At 46.1% G+C, this 19,701-nt stretch overlaps 1 protein-coding gene across 4 annotated transcripts in view; it reads right to left on the bottom strand.

The window, feature by feature from the left end:
* Positions 1-898: 898 nt before the first annotated feature.
* The window catches only part of ZNF512B (zinc finger protein 512B), a 64,545-nt gene continuing 45,742 nt past the window's right edge, over positions 899-19,701 (bottom strand). For all 4 annotated transcript variants that reach the window (XM_068262780.1, XM_068262779.1, XM_068262781.1 and 1 more), the window contains 7 exons: positions 18,426-18,524; positions 12,748-12,915; positions 10,083-10,286; positions 8,619-8,720; positions 5,423-5,485; positions 4,066-4,164; positions 899-2,541 (listed from right to left, as the gene is read on the bottom strand). In XM_068262780.1, coding sequence (XP_068118881.1) covers positions 2,254-2,541; positions 4,066-4,164; positions 5,423-5,485; positions 8,619-8,720; positions 10,083-10,286; positions 12,748-12,915; positions 18,426-18,524 — 1,023 coding nt within the window. In that variant the 3' untranslated portion in view covers positions 899-2,253. The remainder of the gene's footprint in view (positions 2,542-4,065; positions 4,165-5,422; positions 5,486-8,618; positions 8,721-10,082; positions 10,287-12,747; positions 12,916-18,425; positions 18,525-19,701) is intronic.

Genomic DNA, 19,701 nt, shown 5'->3' on the forward strand with positions numbered 1-19,701 from the left:
CATTAAGCATTGTGTATAGCTTTTGTTTAGATTGAAAGCAGCTCACTGGAAGATTTATCCTGTAATTAAAGGCCAACAGCACTTTTAAACCTTTCCGCAGTAATAGCCTTAAATGCAGACCCTGATCAATAATTCAAATATATTGCATTATTCATTTTGCATCTATTAGGAGAAAGCCCCAAGGTTTGCACATACCTGTTCTCCCCCCTCCCCACCTTCTCTATAGGACAGTACATGCTGGAGGGCAGGGATTATTGTGGAGGCTGTATCTCGAGCCTGCATATGCTATCACTCCAGCAGTACACTGATATCAACTTACTTTACCAGTACAGAGCTGTTCCTGAATCTCTTATTTTATATTTACATTCTCTCTGAAATGCCAGGAACTTAAAGAGACTCTGTAACGTCAAAAACCTCCCCTGGGGGGTACTCACCTCGGGTGGGGGAAGCCTCCGGATCCTAATGAGGCTTCCCACGCCGTCCTCTGTCCCACGGGGGTCTCGCTGCAGCCCTCCGAACAGCCGGCGACAGAGCAGACTGTCAGTTCAATATTTACCTTTGCTGGCTCCAGCGGGGGCGCTGTGGCTGCTTTCCTCTCCGAACTACACGGAAATACCCGATCTCAGTCGGGTCCGCTCTACTGCGCAGGCGCCGGAAACTTGCGCCTGCGCAGTAGAGCAGACCCGACGACGATCGGGTATTTCAGTGTAGTTCGGAGCCGACAGCCGTCAGAGCGCCAGCGCTGGAGCCAGGAAGGTAAATATTGACGTCAATATTCTCGGAGGGCTGCAGCGAGACCCCTGAGGGACGGAGGACGGCGTGGGAAGCCTCATTAGGATCCGGAGGCTTTCCCCACCCGAGGTGAGTACCCCCCAGGGGATCTTTTGATGTTACAGATCCTTTTTAAGGCAGACTGCTGTTTTTTGGGGGCACGAATCTGGGGGCAGAAACAGGATGTGGAAATGTTATGTGCAAGTATTAATAGTATTTCTTCCCTAGTTGATGTTCAAGCCAATTTCCAGCATTTGTAAAATGAAAACCCTCCCCGTCATGTACTGTGTATCACCCACCAAACAACCCCCTCTCCAGAACCTCCCTCCCTCCCATATTCACCTCCGCATTGGGCTGAACAACCATGGAGCTGAAGCCCTCAGAGAACCTTTGGCTTCCATCAGTGTTGTCCTAAATGCCTCCTCCTCACCACTTGCTGAAACCATGCATGGCCCACACAGCTCTCACAATGTAATAGGCATTGGGCACAGAAGGTTAGATACTTGGGATTTACTTGGCAAATTTGGAACGTTGGGGTTAGGTCAACATCAGGGGAGGTTAGGACTGGGTGATTGGGGGGGGGGGGGGGGGGTTGCATGGTGGCAAAAATCCCTTTAGAATATACATTGCCCATAGCCAATACCCAAAGCCCAAAACACGGGTGTCTAATGTATGCTTCTGCTGTTTTCTAGTAGCATGTTAATAGAATCAAATCAATAATGCAATATTTGCCTATTATTGATTCAGGGTCACATTTTTAAAGCTCTGTGAAGAAAGGTATGAAGTGCAACTGCAGTTGCAGTTGTACACTTTTTCAGGAATTACAGCACATATATGCAATCCTCCAGTATCTTGTCACATGACCAATGCCAAGGCAATCGGTCATATGACATCTGCTAATGAGAAGTGTCATTGGTACAGCTGAGCTCAGCTGGTGTATGGTCAAAGTCACCTGACAGGAACTACAGCCAATGCTTCACCAGTGTTCACTAGTCACACCTTGTCAGGAATGGGTCATGTGACTTCTCATGAATTGCCCTGGAATGAGTCATGTGACTGCACATCTGCTCTGGAATGGGTCACATGACCGTTCATCAACTATCTAGAGAATGGGTTTCCTTTCAAATGCCCTGGAATGAGCCACATGACTCCTCATCAACACCTCTGGAATGGGTCACATGACCTTTCATTAACTGCACTGGAATGGGTCATGTGACTTCTCATCAACAGCCCTGGAATGGGTCTCTCGTAATATCTCGTCAGCTTTGCTGTCCGTTGCTCTTAGCACAATATTGATACTAAAGTGTATATATTATTTTCTATTCAGATTATAATCTTTAGCGTAAAATGAAGATCACATCTGTCTAGTCCTGTGTTAACTAATAGAAGTGCATCTTTGCCAAGTAACACAAAGGACTCTCTGGGCGCCAGCTGAAGGCAACAGAACTGGATTCTAGGAATGATGATCTGCATCATGTCGTGTTACTTCCCTCGTTTAGACGGCGCCCCCTTGTGGACCATTTCCTGGAGTGCTGCGTTGTGCGCGTACGCTCCATCTTTGCCTTTCTTCTTGTTAGGCTGTGTGTTTAGTGCAAGCGCAGTCTCTAGTTTCAGGGATGTGGCGGAAGGAGGATTGTCAGTCTGGGCTGACTTCTCCAATTTCCTCTTTTTCTTGCCCGAGGCTTCCATTACCGACTCAATGGAGGAGTAATCTGGTTTTCTTTTCCTGTCGATCTGTGAAGAGACGGCGGCAGACACACGGAACCAATTCTAGAAGTGAAACAAGTAACAAAATAAGGGAATTGAATTAGAACTTGTACTTAGACGAGTGCACACCTTATCCAACATCGCTGCTTGACTCCTGTTTGACTCCTGTTTGTGGCCTCAAGCAAGACACCCCCACGCACCTGACCTCAACCACTGGTGATGTCACCAAAACAGTAATTTTCCTTTCCTGGGGTTCTGCAAATGTACATATGCTGCCATTAAGTGCCCCATAACATGTCCTTAACACATTAGCAGCTTCAAAGGAATTATCTCATTTGAGATAAGTATGCTGCTTTTGTCCTCAGCCGGCAGAACTCATGCTGTAAATTCTTGGAATGCTTTCATGTCTCTCTGCTAGCAGAGGATATAGAAACTGAAAGCAGAAGTCCTCTGTTATTGTCTCACACTGCCCCCTAGTGACCATAAATACACATTACAGCAGTACTAATAAGTAGCAGGGAAATGTAACAAATAAGAAATAAAAAAGTGCTAAAATAAATTGGCCTGGAGCACTTGCAAACCTCTTAATAAATTGGCTGCTGAAGGGTTAATATAACAATCCCAGGGACAGTGTATTGTTCACGTCAGCAATTAGCAAAGCAACGGCTGAAAGCACCAGAGTGAGAACGAGACCTTGTAAAGGTAGAATGAGAACATTGTTTAGAATTGTTTCGGTATTTTTACATCACAAATGACAGCCTTCATGTTGGGGAAAAAATTCTATATGTCCACATGGTTTAACTGGTAATGATGTACCCCCGGTAATAGGTTTCCATGACGTTTTAATAAGTAAGAATGAGCAGGTGTCCTCAGTGCTGTTATAAAGTACATCTGAAGTGAGAGAGATATGGAGGCTGCCATATTGATTTTCTTTTAAACAATACCAGTTGACCGGCAGTCCTGCCAATCGTTTATGTATCAGTAGCGTCTGTATCACACACCTGAAACAAGCATGCAGCTAATCCAGTCATACATCTGATCTGCATATGCTTGTTCAGGGTTTATGACTAAAAGTATTAGAGGCAGATGATCTGCAGGACAGCAAGGCAATCTGCATTGTTTAAAAGGAAATACATATGGCAGCTTCGATATCCCTCTCACTTCAGGTGTCCTTTAAGCATTATGTATTAGCACAGTAAGTAATGTGCTACTATAAAACAGGGGGCTTTTTACTAGGTGTAGAGAGCTAAAAGGAATCTCACTATTGTTACACAGCAGGAACTTAAGCTGGTACCAGAGCAGGATCATCCACCATGCAAACAAGGCAGGTGCCTGGGGCCTAGTGGGTGTCAAGGGGCCTACCTGTTACCTTCTTTGACCTCTCTCCACTTCCGCTTACCAAAAGGATACAAGTGGCCCCCAAACTTACTACCTTGCCTAGGGCCCTATTACATCTTAATCCACCATCCATGAACCAATTACCCACCTCCTGGTCCCATGATTCCTGTGTTTACAATAGATATGTGATAAAAGGTAATGGTCTCCCAAGTGTGACAGTTTCAGCATTTTCAACTATGCCCTCCTCACCTGCGAGTGCGTCTTCATGATGTGATATTTCACTCCGCTCTCAGAGCTGAACTCCTTCTGACACAGGAGACATCGATACTTCCCCACCGAGTGGTCCCCCTGCAAGACACAGAATAGTTGGACACTAGAATCAAAGCTAAAGCTGGCACCTCCAAAATGTATCTTATCATTCATAGAAGAAACAGTCCAAAAAGCCAACGGTTTCAGGATCACACAGGCTCCCTTTCTCAAGACAAAGCCTGCTCAAAGGCAAGTATCTGTCTCCCGCTTGTGGCCTCCAAAAACCCAAGTTATAGGATCGGGTGAAGACACCTCTATGCACTCACAGATGTGATGTGCAGCCACAAGCGGCGGACAGATATTTGCTTTTGAGCAGGCTTTGCCTTAAGAACGGGACCCTGTGTGGTCCGGAAATGGCGTTTTTTTTAGTGTTTCTCTGAATGAATAAAGATGCATTTAGGAGGTGCCTGCCTTATCTCTGTCTGTATATGACTTAGGCGTCATCCGCTGTAGCACTCCTGCACCAATTTTATTGGCTGATCCAAAATTGTGAGTGCGAGACAATCCCAGTTGCTATGGCTAAACACTAGTCACCCTTACTAACTCACAAAGTGTTAACATTACTGAGACCCTCTCCCCATGAAATGAAAGCTACTGCCTATGCCGCCTATTTCAGGAAACTGCTGCCTGTCTTTCTTTTTCTGGCTATGTTACCCAACGAGCCACTGTTCTGGTACAAGCTTGTAGGTAGAAAGTGCCAACTTGCCCAGTACCAGGCTAAATACATGAAGCAAGTCTAAAGCCCTGTCTACATCATACAATTTTTTGTGCAAATCGAATTGAATCGCACAAAAAATTGTATGGTTTAGATGGGGCTTAACAGTGTTTCTAGCCTTCATAAGTACAAAGCTAGTGCACTGAAGATCATACAGCTTCTGTCTTGTTGTTTGAATATGAAAACAGCTTTCATGCTTAGACTGAGTGTTTGCTAAACAGCCACAAGATGTCACTGTGCAGTTATATGCCATTGTGCCACTCTACTCTATTGTAGGTTTCTACTGGCTTCCTTCCTCAATGCGAGATTATTTCGCTGTGTTGCGGTTATCCCACGGTGATACATTATTAAAGCTTTCTTACTAGCTGCCGCTAACCTGGTTTATTCCTCTACGGTCTTCATACAGACTATACCTGTCTACACTGTTTCCACTTTCATACATGTTACAGGGACTTTATCACCATGTTAAACACAAAGTCTTCTTGTAATGTGTGGGAAAGAAGAGACCCTAGTCGGGGCTATATGTGGCCTCCAAGCAGCCATTTTATCATACCCTTGTTTTGCTTCAGTAGCTCTTCATACCTTGTTGCAGTTCGCCAGGTGAGCCTTCAGGCCGGATACACTGGAGTATATTGCTTCACAACTCTGCCAACAGAGCACAGAATCACTCTTCACGTTATGCTTTTATTAACTTTTGTTACACTAGATCAGAAAAAAACAGGGTGCCTGCTATAGAATATAACCAGCAGTCATCCACCCATTTTAACCCCTTCGGGCACTGGCGTACCAATAGGGGATGCGACCCCTGCCGTCGCGGGGGGGCCCGGGGCCCTAGGGACTTCTGGGAACAGGAGGGGTCGCAGCATAAGAGGAGTGTGTGGCACATCGGTGGGGAGGGGGGAAATTCCCCCCCCCCCCTCCCTCACCTCGGGCTCTCCTCTCAGCGCTCCCCCTCCTGCAAACATTGGTGGCAGTGGGCAGGCAGCAGCAGCAGCGGCGGTGGCACCAGGATGAATACATTACCACCTCCTCGCTGGAGGACTTTCGTACTCTAAGTGCAACTTCCTGTTTACACAGGAAGTTGCAAGAAGCTCTCTTAGAGAACGGAAGTCCTCCAGCGAGAAGGAGGTAATGTATTCATCCTGCCGCCACCGCCGCTGCTGCCTGCCCGCTGCCACCAATGTTTGCAGGAGGGGGAGCGCTGAGAGGAGAGCCCGAGGTGAGGGAGGGGGGGGGGGGAATTTCCCCCCTCCCCACCGATCTGCCACACTTTCCTCTTATGCTCTGGCCCCTTAACCCCCCTGGTGGTATGATTACGAACGGATTTTAGGGTCTAAAAGCAGTGCAATTTTTTTCACATGCTTTTAGACCCTAAAACTTGGGGGGGGGGGGGGGGGGGATCAGGTTGCTAGATAGATCTGCAGTAGTCCTGCACATTACTCACCTCCCTAGGATCCAGCGAGCAATTCTCCCACCATCCACCAGGTGTCGCTCTACCCCATAATGAGATTGCGGTCTGTAGTCAGAGACTCCGAGGACCAGAAGAAGAATAGCTGCTAGCGTCTAGATTCCAGGGGAGGTGAGTTACAACAGTCTGCACATACTTCCCGGCAGCTACCATGAGTCAGGCTCGGGGGTTACCACTTGGAGAATCGGATTTCCGGTCCACTGGGAGATTAATGGGAACTTGAAGTGAGAGGAATACAGAGGAATACAGAGGCTGCCATCTTGGTTTTTTAATAAAACAATTCCTGTTGACTAACTTCTGTGCTGATGCTCCGCCTCTAAAGGCTGGTACACATCATGCAAATTTCACGTGAGATCCTATTTTGCGCTTTGGGTCCTACAGGAGAAAAGTGCTTTACAAATGTTTTGTTGTTGTTGTAGTTCTGATTGAGAGGATAATTAAACTGGGCAAAAAAAAATTGTACAGTCTATGGATTGCCAGCAAACAATTTCAGCTCAAAATTGAACTCTTCCTTTATCATATCAAAAGGACATACAAAGGGCATACATTTGAAATCGGCGCCGGTAGACTTGGGCGCAGGATACAGCCGCTATATGGCTGATCCTGCTTCTGCATAAGTCCGGGCCGTGTTAATTACTATTCCCCCTCCAGGCCGCCATGGATAGTGGGGGAATGATATAATTTGGCTTCCAGCGATTGCTGGAGGCCGAATTACAGTGTTTTTTAAGCAACTTCGTCTCCGTCTTCTGACAGCGCCGACGTTACTCACCGAGCGCTGTGATTCCTATAGTAGTCTATGGTGGCGCCGGCTCCACCCAAATCTAGCAGCGATGAAAAGCACTGCTCCGTACACAGGGAATGATAGCCATTATTTTGATCAATATTTTCCAGCATGTCCAGTTGGAAAAATGATGAGAAATCTGATTGGAATTTGAAAAAAAAAATGCATGTGTGTACGCCCGCTTTCTTCTATAGCCGATCAATGTCGCATCTAAATATCGATCAGATCACTCGCTCAAATAGGATATGTAGTAAAAATTGCATAGTGTATGACAGCTTTAATACTTCAAAGGTGCTCATAAATCTAGTGATGCATGGGCAGATTGACCAAGAGACAGATTTATCTCTGATCAAATCTAAACAGGGAGAGATCGGTTTGCTGCCTATACACTGCAGACCGATTCCTGATCAATTTCAGTGAGACATTTTTTGGGAATCTGCCAGGTGACGCCCCCTCGCCGCTGTGCCCACAAGAAGGTGCATATATAACATTTGGGAGGACAGCAGCCGGGGATTCTGTCACGTGTTCGTCGGTCACAACATCACACACTGTAACCACCGTGCGCACAATCGACCATGTTGGCCCAAGATTTCGATTTACCAGCATGTCTGAAATCTCATGATGTGTCCCAAAATCGGTTGAATCGTCCATGGGGCATGCTTGTTGGGGTAGTGATTTTCCTCTGGTTCGATAATTATTGAATCGGATGGTCAATGAGACATAAAATTGGCTGAGTCCATTTCAAAACCTGCTAGGTACACACCATACAATTTTCTGTTAGATTTACCTGTCAGATTTTTTTCCAGCAAGTTGGAAATAATCGATCTGGCAGGTAAATCTAACAGAAAATTGTATGGTTTGTACCTAGCATTAGAGCCAGAGCCTTCTGTCATGTTGCCCCTACACTTTGGAACTCTGTCACACCCAATCAGGACATCTCCATCCCTGGAGGCAATTAACTCCAAACTGAAAAGCCTTCTGTTAAGTCTGGCATTTCTGAACACCTGACTATTTCCTCTGCAACACAGTCTGCTTTGCAACTATGTGTCGATCTGAGACACATCTATGTGCTTTGAGTCCTATGGGAGAAAAGCGCTTTACAAATGTTATTGTGTTGTATAGATGCATGGCCACCTTAGGCCACTGGCCCGGACTGAGCATGCGGATCAGATGCTGTGACTCCATTGGCTGCATGCTGGTTGCAGGTGTGTGACTCAAACGCAACGAAAACCAATAGCTCAACATGACAGCCAGGCAACCGGCATTCTTTACAAGGGAATGAAGATGGCAAATTCTGTATAATAATATATAATTAATAAAATTATATTTATATATAACATAAGTATCAAGTGGCAAACTTACACAAAACGTTCAAATCTACTTTCATGTATTTTTTTGTAGCTGGGTTAACAGTATAGAATACAACTGTACTGGTGATGCTTCAATCATTATATATATGACAGGTCTCCTGTGTAGCGTATATTTATTATAAGAGTATAAAATGTGTCGAAGCTTATACTATAACTTACACTATTGGGGCAGCAAATAAAGCCGTTTTCTTTCACCCTGGTCTTCCAGGCATCCAGGAGCTGGGGGTTAAAGGTCGGCAGGCCAGGCCGCAGGTAGTTCAGCTGTTATAGGAAGCACAGGTTACTATAATCGTTTCCATAACATACATCATTACACAGATCTTAATTGGCCTCAATTCACTAAGCAGTTTAGACTAGTCTACAGATGGTTTTTAGTCCACTGATGGTTTGGTGTAATGTTTTAGACCTGTTTTTAGACCCGGTCTAACATTCAGTAATTACACAATTCACAAAGGCACACAGGGAGTGACCACGCCCACTTTTCTGTCAGAGATTAGACCAGCTGATTTCTGTAGGTAAGGTAATTCTGAGGTATTTTAGATGTGAGGATGGAGCTCTTTGAATAAAGGCCCATACACACGTCGGATTTCCGCGAACGACGGGTCGTTTGAACGTCCCGTCGTTCGCCCGCTAAATCGGGCGTGTGTACAGGCTGTCGTTCGCTTGATAAGGGCGAGTTTGAGCGATCCGCCCGTCGTTCGCGGAAATCCAACGTGTGTATGGGCCTTTAATTATGCAGGAGTTTAATTGTATGCAGAGGAGAGCTCATCAAAGGAGAAGGATGTCAGTCATAGCTACTGGTTTGTGAATTGCATATTTTGATCATTTCCCCTGCTTTACCCACCTAATTACCAAATGGTTTAGACCAGGTCTAAAACAGATCTAAAACATTTGGTAATAGTGAATTCCCCTTTGATGCAACTGACCAAACTATCAGTAGACTAGTCTAAACTGCTTAGTGAATTGAGGACATGAATGCTACAATAGTTACCAACAACAGTACAGAATATAGTAATGCACGTCAGGAATATTATACTAACTATACCGGGTTTGCCCATTGCACCGATCGCAATCTACCAGATCGTGAAGGACTGCACTGTACCCTCCGCTAGCTGCATGTAGTCCAGCACAAGCCTAAAACAAAGACCCCTTTTGGTCTCTGAGTAAGCGGTAATACCGCAAAACAGCTGTAGGCCGGTATCTCTATCTGTACTTCATCTGGCATGTCTGTAATGTCTGTGTAACAACAAATAATTCCCTAATGAGCGGTATTGGTGCTCCGTCTCACTTGTTGAACTCTTTCACATGAGCACAATACAGGAGTTGTGGTACATAGCCCAATTCTGAAGCCAGCATTTGGTGCCGACCATTCTACTCTCCATCTCAAAGATGTAGAGCAGCTGTACGCATGCTAGATGCTCAGCTGAGGCCAGCAGGTATAGGAAGCTACACTTCCCTACAGAAACAATTCTGCCCTGAACTAGCAGGACCCCAGACGGTGCAATGGCCTTGTTGATTGACGAGGCTAAAGAGGAGAGACCGGGTGCAGTCACATGACCAGGGCCTGATACTGTAACTTATAGAACTCTTGTACCGTTCACAATAACTTAGCGCCACCCTCACCTTCTTACTGTCGGGCACCAGATCCTCCTTCGCTTTCCGCCAACTCCCTTCCCTAGTTAGCTCCTCCTCGGCGATCTCTTGAATATGGAAGACAGCGACCTGTGCTGACCTCCTCCTGACCCTTCCGCTCGGTGTCCGCTCAAAGTCTTCAGTCCCCGCCTCCTGTGTCACTGGCGGCTCTGCTTCTGCGGGACTCACTGGGTCCTGAAAAGGGCCAGAACATTACTCTCATGCTGAGAAATCACTGCAGCTGATTAATATAAAACCAGCAAAGGTATTATGTGAAGTTCTGTAGCTCATGATTTATACCCTCAAGATCATAAAATAGGGGGGGGTGCATAGAGTAAGGGCAGTGTAGCAAGTAAGATAGCCAACAACACCCAATCCTGATTCATCTTGCATCATTTCAAAGCACTGTTGATTGGTTATTAACTAAAGATGTTGCGCTCCTCCTGCTCTCTTCCTGTTCACTGACCAGTTCGCTTCACAGCACAAAAATGCTTAAAACATCTAAAGTGTCAACACTCATACAGTCTTAAACAGTCCACACAGTACCACTTTATCCCAAGAAAGTCCCAAATCCTGGTGTTCAAGCAATACAAAAGGTTGTTTCCTTAATCCTCTTCTACACCTCTGTTCCAGCCGAGTACCTCAGGGGATCATACAAAATAGAAGAATAATAGTGTAGTATGTTCAAATACATCAATTCCTTCACCTCCACTTGTGTGACAACCCTACACCATCAATTACCAGCGGTGAATGTTATGCACTCACCAGATCAACAGTGTTGTCCCCAATCTTGATCGCAGCTGGCACATCAATCCTCAATGGCTGGCAATATTCCTCAAAGTAAACATAAAAACATGCAATATCCTCAATGCAGATTGTATTCCACCCACCCGTGGTAATCACACTTTGAATGGACCAGAAGCCAAGCCTTCACCACAGATGCATGGGATCCACTCACCCGACAAAATGGCTGTTCAACCACAAACAGCTTCTAAGCTTATGTGTGAACCAAATGGTTCAAAGCAATCTCCTTCACCAGACCAACATATTTACAATGCGACAGATGGCTGCTCGATTACAAACAGCAATGCAAATTCTCCTCCAGTATCCACTCAGAGTCCCACAACGTAAGGGGAATAGCTTGATATAACGACCATATGACCTGAATCCTTCAAAAACGAAACAAATGCTGCCATAGCATAATACTGTCTTTATTATGGTTAAAGGTTTAAACATTTACACTCACAAGTTCCCAAATAAACTGCGCATATAAAATAAAACAAGCATTCTGGATCCAAAACAGTCCACCTCCATGTGCCGCCGTCATGCTCTGCCCAACGCGTTTCGTCACTATGACTCATCAGGGGATGTTGATTGGTTGCTGTGGGTTAAAGGACACCTGGACTGAGAAGAACATGGAGGATGCCATATTTATTAACTCTTAATGCAGGTTGCCCGGCTGTCCTGCGGACCCACTACCTCTAATACTTTTAGCCATATACACTGAACAAGCATGCAGATCAGGTGCTCTGACTGGAGTGTGACGGGATTAGCCGCATGCTTGTTTCAGGTGTGTTATTCAGATACAGCTAAAAAGATCAGCAGGGCATCCAGGCAACTGGTATTGTTTAGGAGGAAATAAATATGGCAGCTTATATATCACTTTCAGTTCAGGTGTCCTTTAAAGGAATATCGAGGCGGGGGGAGCTCAGATTTACTTACCTGGGGATTTTTCCAGCCTCTCCGCTTAAGTATATCAGGTTCTTTGCTGTAGTTCCTATCCTCTCGAGGGTGCCACTGTCCGCTCTGAAAGCTCCCTGACCAGGACTTTGGTCACAGTTACTGCGCATGTGCAGTGCCGTCTGCATGCCTTCTGGATCACACTCTGTGGCCGGGAGTGTTCTGCGCCTGCACAGTTCACAGACTTTACTGCGCATGCACAGAACACTGCTGACCATAAGAGCATGATCAAGGAGGCATGCAGATTGACCAGCACATGCCCAGTAGCCATAATGTTTGGAGTAGACAGCAGCACCACCTTGGGGAGGATCAGAACTACAGCGAGGGACATGACAGAATGTAAGAGGGCTGGAAGAAGCCCCAAGTAAGTAAATCGGATCCCCCGTATTTCTTAAAAGTGTACCTAAAACAACGGGAAATAAGTTTTATACACGCCTGTGGCTTCCTCCTGCCCCCTCCACATGGATCACTCCTTCGCCAGCACCCAAAGCCTCCTGGATCCTCCTGTAGCAGCTCCGTTATCTTCAGGCCAATCGGCGCGGGCACAGTGTGACCAAGTGCACTCCCCGTCTCACTCCTACAGCTGGGAGCATTCTGTCTGTGCAGTAGTACAGCACAGGTGCAGAACATTCCTGGCGACGGGAGTGTGGCAGGGCCCACTCATTATGTCTGACTGGCCACAGCAAACAGGGCTGTCACCGGAGAATCCGGGAGGCTTTGGACGCCGGCGAGAGAGTGATCTGCGCAGAGGGGGCAGGAGGAAGCCCCAGGTATGTATAAAACTTTTATTTCATGTCGTCTCACATTCCCTTTAAAGTATTTGCTTAATTACGTACACTCGGGTGACATCAGAATTGTGGTTTGGCGGTAGCTGCGAGGACGTATCTTGCGCTATAGATGAGTTACACGATCTTACCGTGCAGTGTTCGGTGCGCACGTGATAGTCTCTCCCGGCTTTGGACTGGTAGGCCCTGCTGCAGTGCGGACAGGAGAAGTGCAATTTCTCCCGGTCTCCCTGCTGTCGGCCGCAGCGCTCCACGTGGTACTGGTAACCCATCAGGCTGGAGAAGGAGGCTGCACAATTCTACAACAAAAAGAAAATTATACAGATAAATGCTTGGCCTGCCTGTTACACGGTAAGTAACTGTCTGTACCACAGGTCTCCGCCATCAATGCTGCTCATTGTGCTTCCCCTAATCAGGAAGTAAAGTGAGCGGCATTGAATGCGGAGCCTTGGGGTACATGACTGTGACGCAACGCTCCAGTGCCTGAAAAGCAGGAGTCAGGTGAGACATTCCCTGCCTGCCGCATATCTGGAGGGGGAGAGTGCGGAAGGAGACCCAGGTGAGGGGGGGCTGGCGCCCCCTCCCCACCGCTGTCCCTCCTTCTTGCACCGCTTCCCCCTTCTGTGGAAGGCCTTTTTGAGAACCCCCTCCCTGTCAGTCACCCGGAGTGCCACGCCCCCAGCTCCCAATGGATGGAACGCCCCTGGGCAAATGTACTCATTACGGGCCAGGAGACACTCTTTGCCTGTGTCTTCACTCTGCCTCCCTCCCTCTGCGGAACAGACACGTTGTCTTGGTAACAGATGAGTCACTTCAGCAGAAAAAGAGCTTTCCCCTTCCACCACCCCATTCTAGAGATGGGGCCCCTCAAACCTTTTTGACAACTTTTTGAAGAGTGTGTGCGGCCAGCTCCTGTGTGAGCAAAGAGCCCATCAGGGCTTGGCTTTTTCCACCGAGCCTGAGCACGCTCTGTGTTACTGCACAGACACAACGGGCTCAATTCTGGTAGCTATGCGAGGTGAAGTAAACAGTACTCGGGAAAATACCTCATTCATTATTTTTTTTATTTTGTTTAATTCTTGTACATTTCCCTGCCTTCACTCAGAAAACAGTGAGGTATTTTCCCGACTACTTGTGGGAGTGGAAGGTGGAGGGAGGAGTGGAAAAGTATAGTCAGATCTCCCCCCCCCCCCCCCTCCCTACCCGCATACAGCTAGCATATACTGTAGGTAAAATAACTAAAAGTGCTCGGAACTGCTCCCCCCCCCAACAATCCCGATCTCTGTGTCTGTCCAAATAACAGATGTCATCAAGCCGCGTCCCCGGTACGGTGAACAGTAGCCCGGAGCTGTATGGAGGAGTAGGGTGCACGAGCAACGCTGGAGAGAGCTATGACAGTGAGTAGTACTACAATGCCCATCCCATCTCACAGCGCTGCACGAGGTCGGGGGTTATTTGGACAGACACAGAGATCGGGATTGTGGGGGGAGGGCAGTTCCAAGCACTTTTAGTTATTTTACCTACAGTATATACTAGCTATATACAAGGGGGGGAAATCTGACCATTTACTATATACTAGCTATATACAGCGGGGGATCTGACTATATATACAGGGGGGATCTGACTATATATACAGGGTGGATCTGACTATATATACAGGGAGGATCTGACTATATATACTAGCTAAATACTGGGGGGGATCTGGCTATATATACTAACAATATAGATGGGGGATCTGACTATATATACTGGCTATATATTTAGTATAGACTGGGGGCAACTTTTCCAGGCTACCTATTCTGGGGGTCACTATTCTAGGCTACCTATAATGAGGGCAACTATTCCAGGCTACCTATACTGGGGGCAAACATACTACGCTGCCAATACTGGGGGTCAACTATTCTAGGCTACCTATACTGGGGGCAACTATTCCACGCTACCCATACGGGGGGCACCTATATCTGGCATTACCTGCCGAGGCTCAGCACACCACACCTACTCCTTTCTATTTTTTATTTTTTTGGGGGGAGGGGTGGTGGTTTTCATTTAATACCAAGCACCCAGTGTCAAATGCCCTTGGTAATACCTGTCTTAGCTATACTGGATACACTTATACCTGTCTTAGCAATGCTAGGGACACTTAAACCAGACTTAGCTATATTGGGGGAACTTAATACCTGTCTTAGCTAAAGTCTTAATCACAGAAATGTATTTTCTGTGTGGTAGAGGTAGGTCTAATTATGTGAGGTAAAAGACATGCAAACACGCACCTTATTTCACTTCAGAATTCAAGAGTGAGGTATTTTACCACTAAATACTGCATATTTTTAGTCGAAAATTACCACATAAATTACCTCATGAAATTCCATGAGGTAAAACTTTACTTAAACTACCAGAATTCAAAAGTTGATTTTCCTCATGAGGTAAATCAAGCCAGAAAATAAAAATGACTTTTACTCACCTGGGGCTTCTACCAGCCCCCTGCAACAGTCCTGTGCCCTCACAGCCACTCACTAATCCTCTGGTCCCCCGCTGCCAGCTAGTTTCGTTTTTGCCAACAGGCCCACCAGGACTGGCCACGCATAGCTTCCTCCGCATTCCCGACTGCAATTAGCGCTATTGCGGGCCGCAACGCGTACAAAAATACGCGTTGCCACATATCTATGCGTTCGTAATGCGGCAACGCGTTGCGGCCCGCAATAGCGCTAATTACAGTCGGGAATGCGGAAAAAGCTATGCGTGGCCAGTCCTGACGGGCCTGTTGGCAAAAACGAAACTAGCTGGCAGTGGGGGACCAGAGGATTAGTGAGTGGCTGCGAGGGCACATGACTGCTGCAGGGGGCTGGTAGAAGCCCCAGGTGAGTAAAACTCATTTTTATTTTCTGGCTTAAAAAGAGGAACTCCAGTGAAAATAATGTAGTAAAAAAAAGTGCTTCATTTTTACAATAATTATGTATAAATGATTTAGTCAGTGTTTGCTCATTGTAAAATCTTTCCTCTCCCCGATTTACATTCTGACATTTATTACATGGTGACATTTTTACTGTGGGCAGGTTATGTAGCTGCTCCTTTCTGTTTTGGCTGTTAGAGACAGTTGTAAACAGCTAATTCCTGTCTGTGAACATTGTTACATTGTGGCAGTTTGCCCAGAGTACCGCGGTACTCAGAGCTTCTTGTGGGAGGGGTTTCAGCACGAAATCAGTCATACAGCGCCCCCTGATGGTCTGTTTGAGAAAAGCATCATATTTCTCATGTAAAAGGGGGTATCAGCTACTGATTGGGATAAAGTTCAATTCTAGGTTGGAGTTTCTCTTTAAGTGTCCCTTTAAGGACCACAGGCTTACACCCCCCTAGTGACCAGGCAATTCTTTACAATTCAGCACACTGCAGCTTTAAAGGGGTTCTTTCGAGAAAAAAGTAGGCAGTTAAAAAATGTGACAGATGACAGGTTTTAGGCCAGTCCATCTTTTTAAGGGGGATTCTCAGGGCTTTCTTTGTTTACAACAGCATTTCCTGAACAACAGTTGCAAAATCTAACTGACATAATAGTGTGCAAGTGATTAGGGAGGCCGGCTGGTATCTTGCTATTTTGGCAGTTAAACTGCTGTTCAGGAAATGCTGTTGAAAACAAAGAAAGCCCTGAGAATCCCCCTTAAAAAGATGGACTGGCTCAAAACCTGTCATCTGTCACATTTTTTAACTGCCTACTTTTTTTGCGAAATAACCCCTTTAACAGTTTGCTGCAGGGCCATACAACTTAGCACACAAATGAATCTTCACTCCTTTTCATGCCACTTTCTGTTGGTGGCATCTGATTGCTGCTGCAACGGGTTTTTTTTTATTATTAAAGGGGCACTATGGTTAATTTCTTCCTTTTAAGTGCCTTTAACCTAAGTATTAGTATGTGAAACATTGTTATTGACATTTATTTTCGCTGATCAAGTTTTTTTTTACATTGACACCAGCCATTTAAACCTAATGAGGCACGTCGGAAGATTTACCTTCCTGACGCCGAATCGGCATAATCCATCCTCATATAGGAGGCATCTGTAACTGTAAATGTGTTCCTAATACTTCCCCCCCCCATCCGCTCAGAGGAGGAACAATCCAACTGTAACGGCACGATCGTACCGTTACTGAGATGTGTGTAGGCTGCAGCGGATTTACGTCTCTTTAGCTTTACGCTGCCTGCTGAGGACCCCTGGCACAGCGACAGACACCTATTGTTGTCCGTTGCTGTGGTAACCAGCACGCAACGGACAACAATAGGTGTCTGTCGCTGTGCCAGGGGTCCTCAGCGGGCAGCGAGAAGCTAAAGAGACGTAAAGCCGCTGCAGCCTACACACATCTCAGTAACGGTACGATCGTGCCGTTACAGTTGGATTGTTCCTCCGCTGAGCGGATGGGGGGGAGGGGGGGGGGAAGTATTAGGAACACATTTACAGTTACAGATGCCTCCTATATGAGGATGGATTATGCCGATTCGGCGTCAGGAAGGTAAATCTTACGACGTGCCTCATTAGGTTTAAATGGCTGGTGTCAATGTAAAAAAAAACGTTTGATCAGCGAAAATAAATGTCAATAACAACGTTTCACATACTAATACTTAGGTTAAAGGCACTTAAAAGGAAGAAATTAACCATAGTGCCCCTTTAATGTTCTTAATATATTAAAATAGTTTATTTTTCTTACATTTTCCCTGCCACCATCCCACCCTCCTCCCCGACAGCCAATCACTGCCACGGTGGTGGTGGTGGTGGGGGGTCATGGGAGGTACGACAGCTCAGTGACAGAGCTGTCCCCCGTACAGCGCTACAGTAGATCATAGCTTTGTACAACGGAAAAATCTGTTTATTTTTTTAACAGTCTGCCAGCCAAGACTGCGGCTAGCAAGCTGATCACTGAGCTCCACGTCTCAGCAGGGAATGATCGCACATGCGAGCGTTCACTTTTAATCTCCACCCCTAGGACTTGACACCAATCGGCGTTACGCGGTCCTGGGGGAGCCACTCTGCGGCGTTAGGCGGTCACAGAGTGGTTAATTTAGTATGTATTTTAATATGTGTACGTCTTTTTATTAGGAAAAATGTATGTAGGTATAATTTTACTATTTGGCCACAAGATGTCCTCATGCATTATCTTCCTGTGCGTACTGTTAGTACATTAACAGGAAGTAATGCGTGTATGTGTTGCTTTTGTTATTAAAATGACCGAAGTCATCTCATTGATGCTGGTGATCATTGACACTCTTCACTAACGGGTGGCGGTGAGAACGTGTACGGGAGCGAGCGAGAGCTAGCCGCCGCAATGGAAAAATATCTACGTCCCTGGGACTTTAGATGAAGTCCTGAGGGACGTAAATATACTGCACAAGATGCAGTAACTAAGGTAGTTAATATGTAGATACAGCAGCTCTGCAATAAAATGCAATGGCATTTTTCAGAGCAGATAAACTGTACTTTGGGAACTTATTTGTATACAGACAGTATTACTTGTGTACAAAAGCAAATCTGGTAACCGTATGGGTTATAAAAAGCAGGAAAACACATTTTATTGAATGTTATGTCAGCATTGTATCCCACTTTAATCCTCGTCATTCTCCACAAATTTTGTGTGAGGGTTTCCTCAAAATTCCTTTCAGATGTACCCACTTCTATACCCTTGCCTACAATTGGCAATGGTCACATGAGCTCACTGTCTCAGGGATGGCCTCCTTTCTGCAGGGCCCAGGCATACAGGCAAGCTTTTTCTGCAGACTGGCCGTGTGCGGATTGGTGCAGTCATACGATGTCACTTTCTGTACATGTACCTCTTTTGGACACCGCAGCTTTCCCATCTGCTTGAGGACCTTGCGGAGGCGTTCCCGCTCCCTGGGGTCATCTAGCGGGACCTCTGCTGGACTGGAAGACTAAAGACAATGGTTAGTCAGCCTGTTTGGTCTGCCCAATATACACATTTTTTATAAACTTAAAAAAATCTAAACAAAACCACAACACTGTGAAATGTAAGCTCCTGGAAACAAAACTGAAAAGACTAAAGGTTCAGCTGTTGGCTCTCTTTGTGCCACAAAAGGTTCTAATTAATATATTTCTTGAAGGTTCAACTCAATGTCTTGGCGGTCATACAGAGTTCCAGGCATCTGACGCCTGAAAATAATGCCAGTTAAATGTACTGCATGAGTGCAATGTATGCTGGGAGCTGAGGGTGTGGATCAATAAGTCATTCCTAGTGAGCAAGAGCTCTGTAACTTTATTCTTAAAGAGATCCAAGCAGCTTTTTTTTCTGCAGTTTGTCCTGGTTTTTAATTCTGTTGCTGTAGGAGCGGTCATCTCCCCCCTCCTCTTCCCTCTGCCCTTATTCATCCAGAGGACGGTATAAAGATAATCAAGTGTGACTTCTATAAACTGTTTGAAGCACAGTGTATTATCTCCCCATACCTCTGCTGATGAAAGCCTTCTTTTTGCTCATTGCTACTGCCAATTACAGCAGTCCTTATCTGCCTTTTTCTTTGGATGGCAGGCCACAGAAGTAGGGTAATAAAAGCCTCTAACAAATACTTGAATGTAAAAAAGAAGAGGTAGAATGGATATTTTTAGTAACAAGTCACATTGTTAGCATGCATTTTTATGTGCTGTTGAGATGCTTTGGGGCTAGAAATGCTGCTCGGTTCACTTTAATTGTTGGCTGCGCACACACTGATGCTTGTCCAATACTAAACTCTGCTGCCTGCCTCATCCACCTCTCCTCCTGCCCCTCTCTGCCAATCCCTACTGTCCTTTGAGGCCAGTCTCATTCTCCTCTCCTTCCGCTCCTCTAGTATGGTCCCTCTCTATTCAACGCTGCTGCCTCATCCATCACTCCTCTAATCCTGCCCCTCTCTGCCAAAATCTACTGAACTCTGCCGCCCATCTCTCATCCACCTCTCCTCCCACTCCTCTGATGCCCTCTCTGCCAATCCCTGCTGACCTCCATCTCTCCTATGACACAGCAACTCTTTTTCACTCCCTACTCAACTCTGCTACCCGTCACATCCACCTCTCCTCCAGGTCCTCTGATGATGCCCCTCTCTGCCAGTCCCTACTGAC

Source organism: Hyperolius riggenbachi, chromosome 12, assembly GCF_040937935.1.
Source record: "Hyperolius riggenbachi isolate aHypRig1 chromosome 12, aHypRig1.pri, whole genome shotgun sequence".
Lineage (NCBI taxonomy): Eukaryota > Metazoa > Chordata > Amphibia > Anura > Hyperoliidae > Hyperolius > Hyperolius riggenbachi.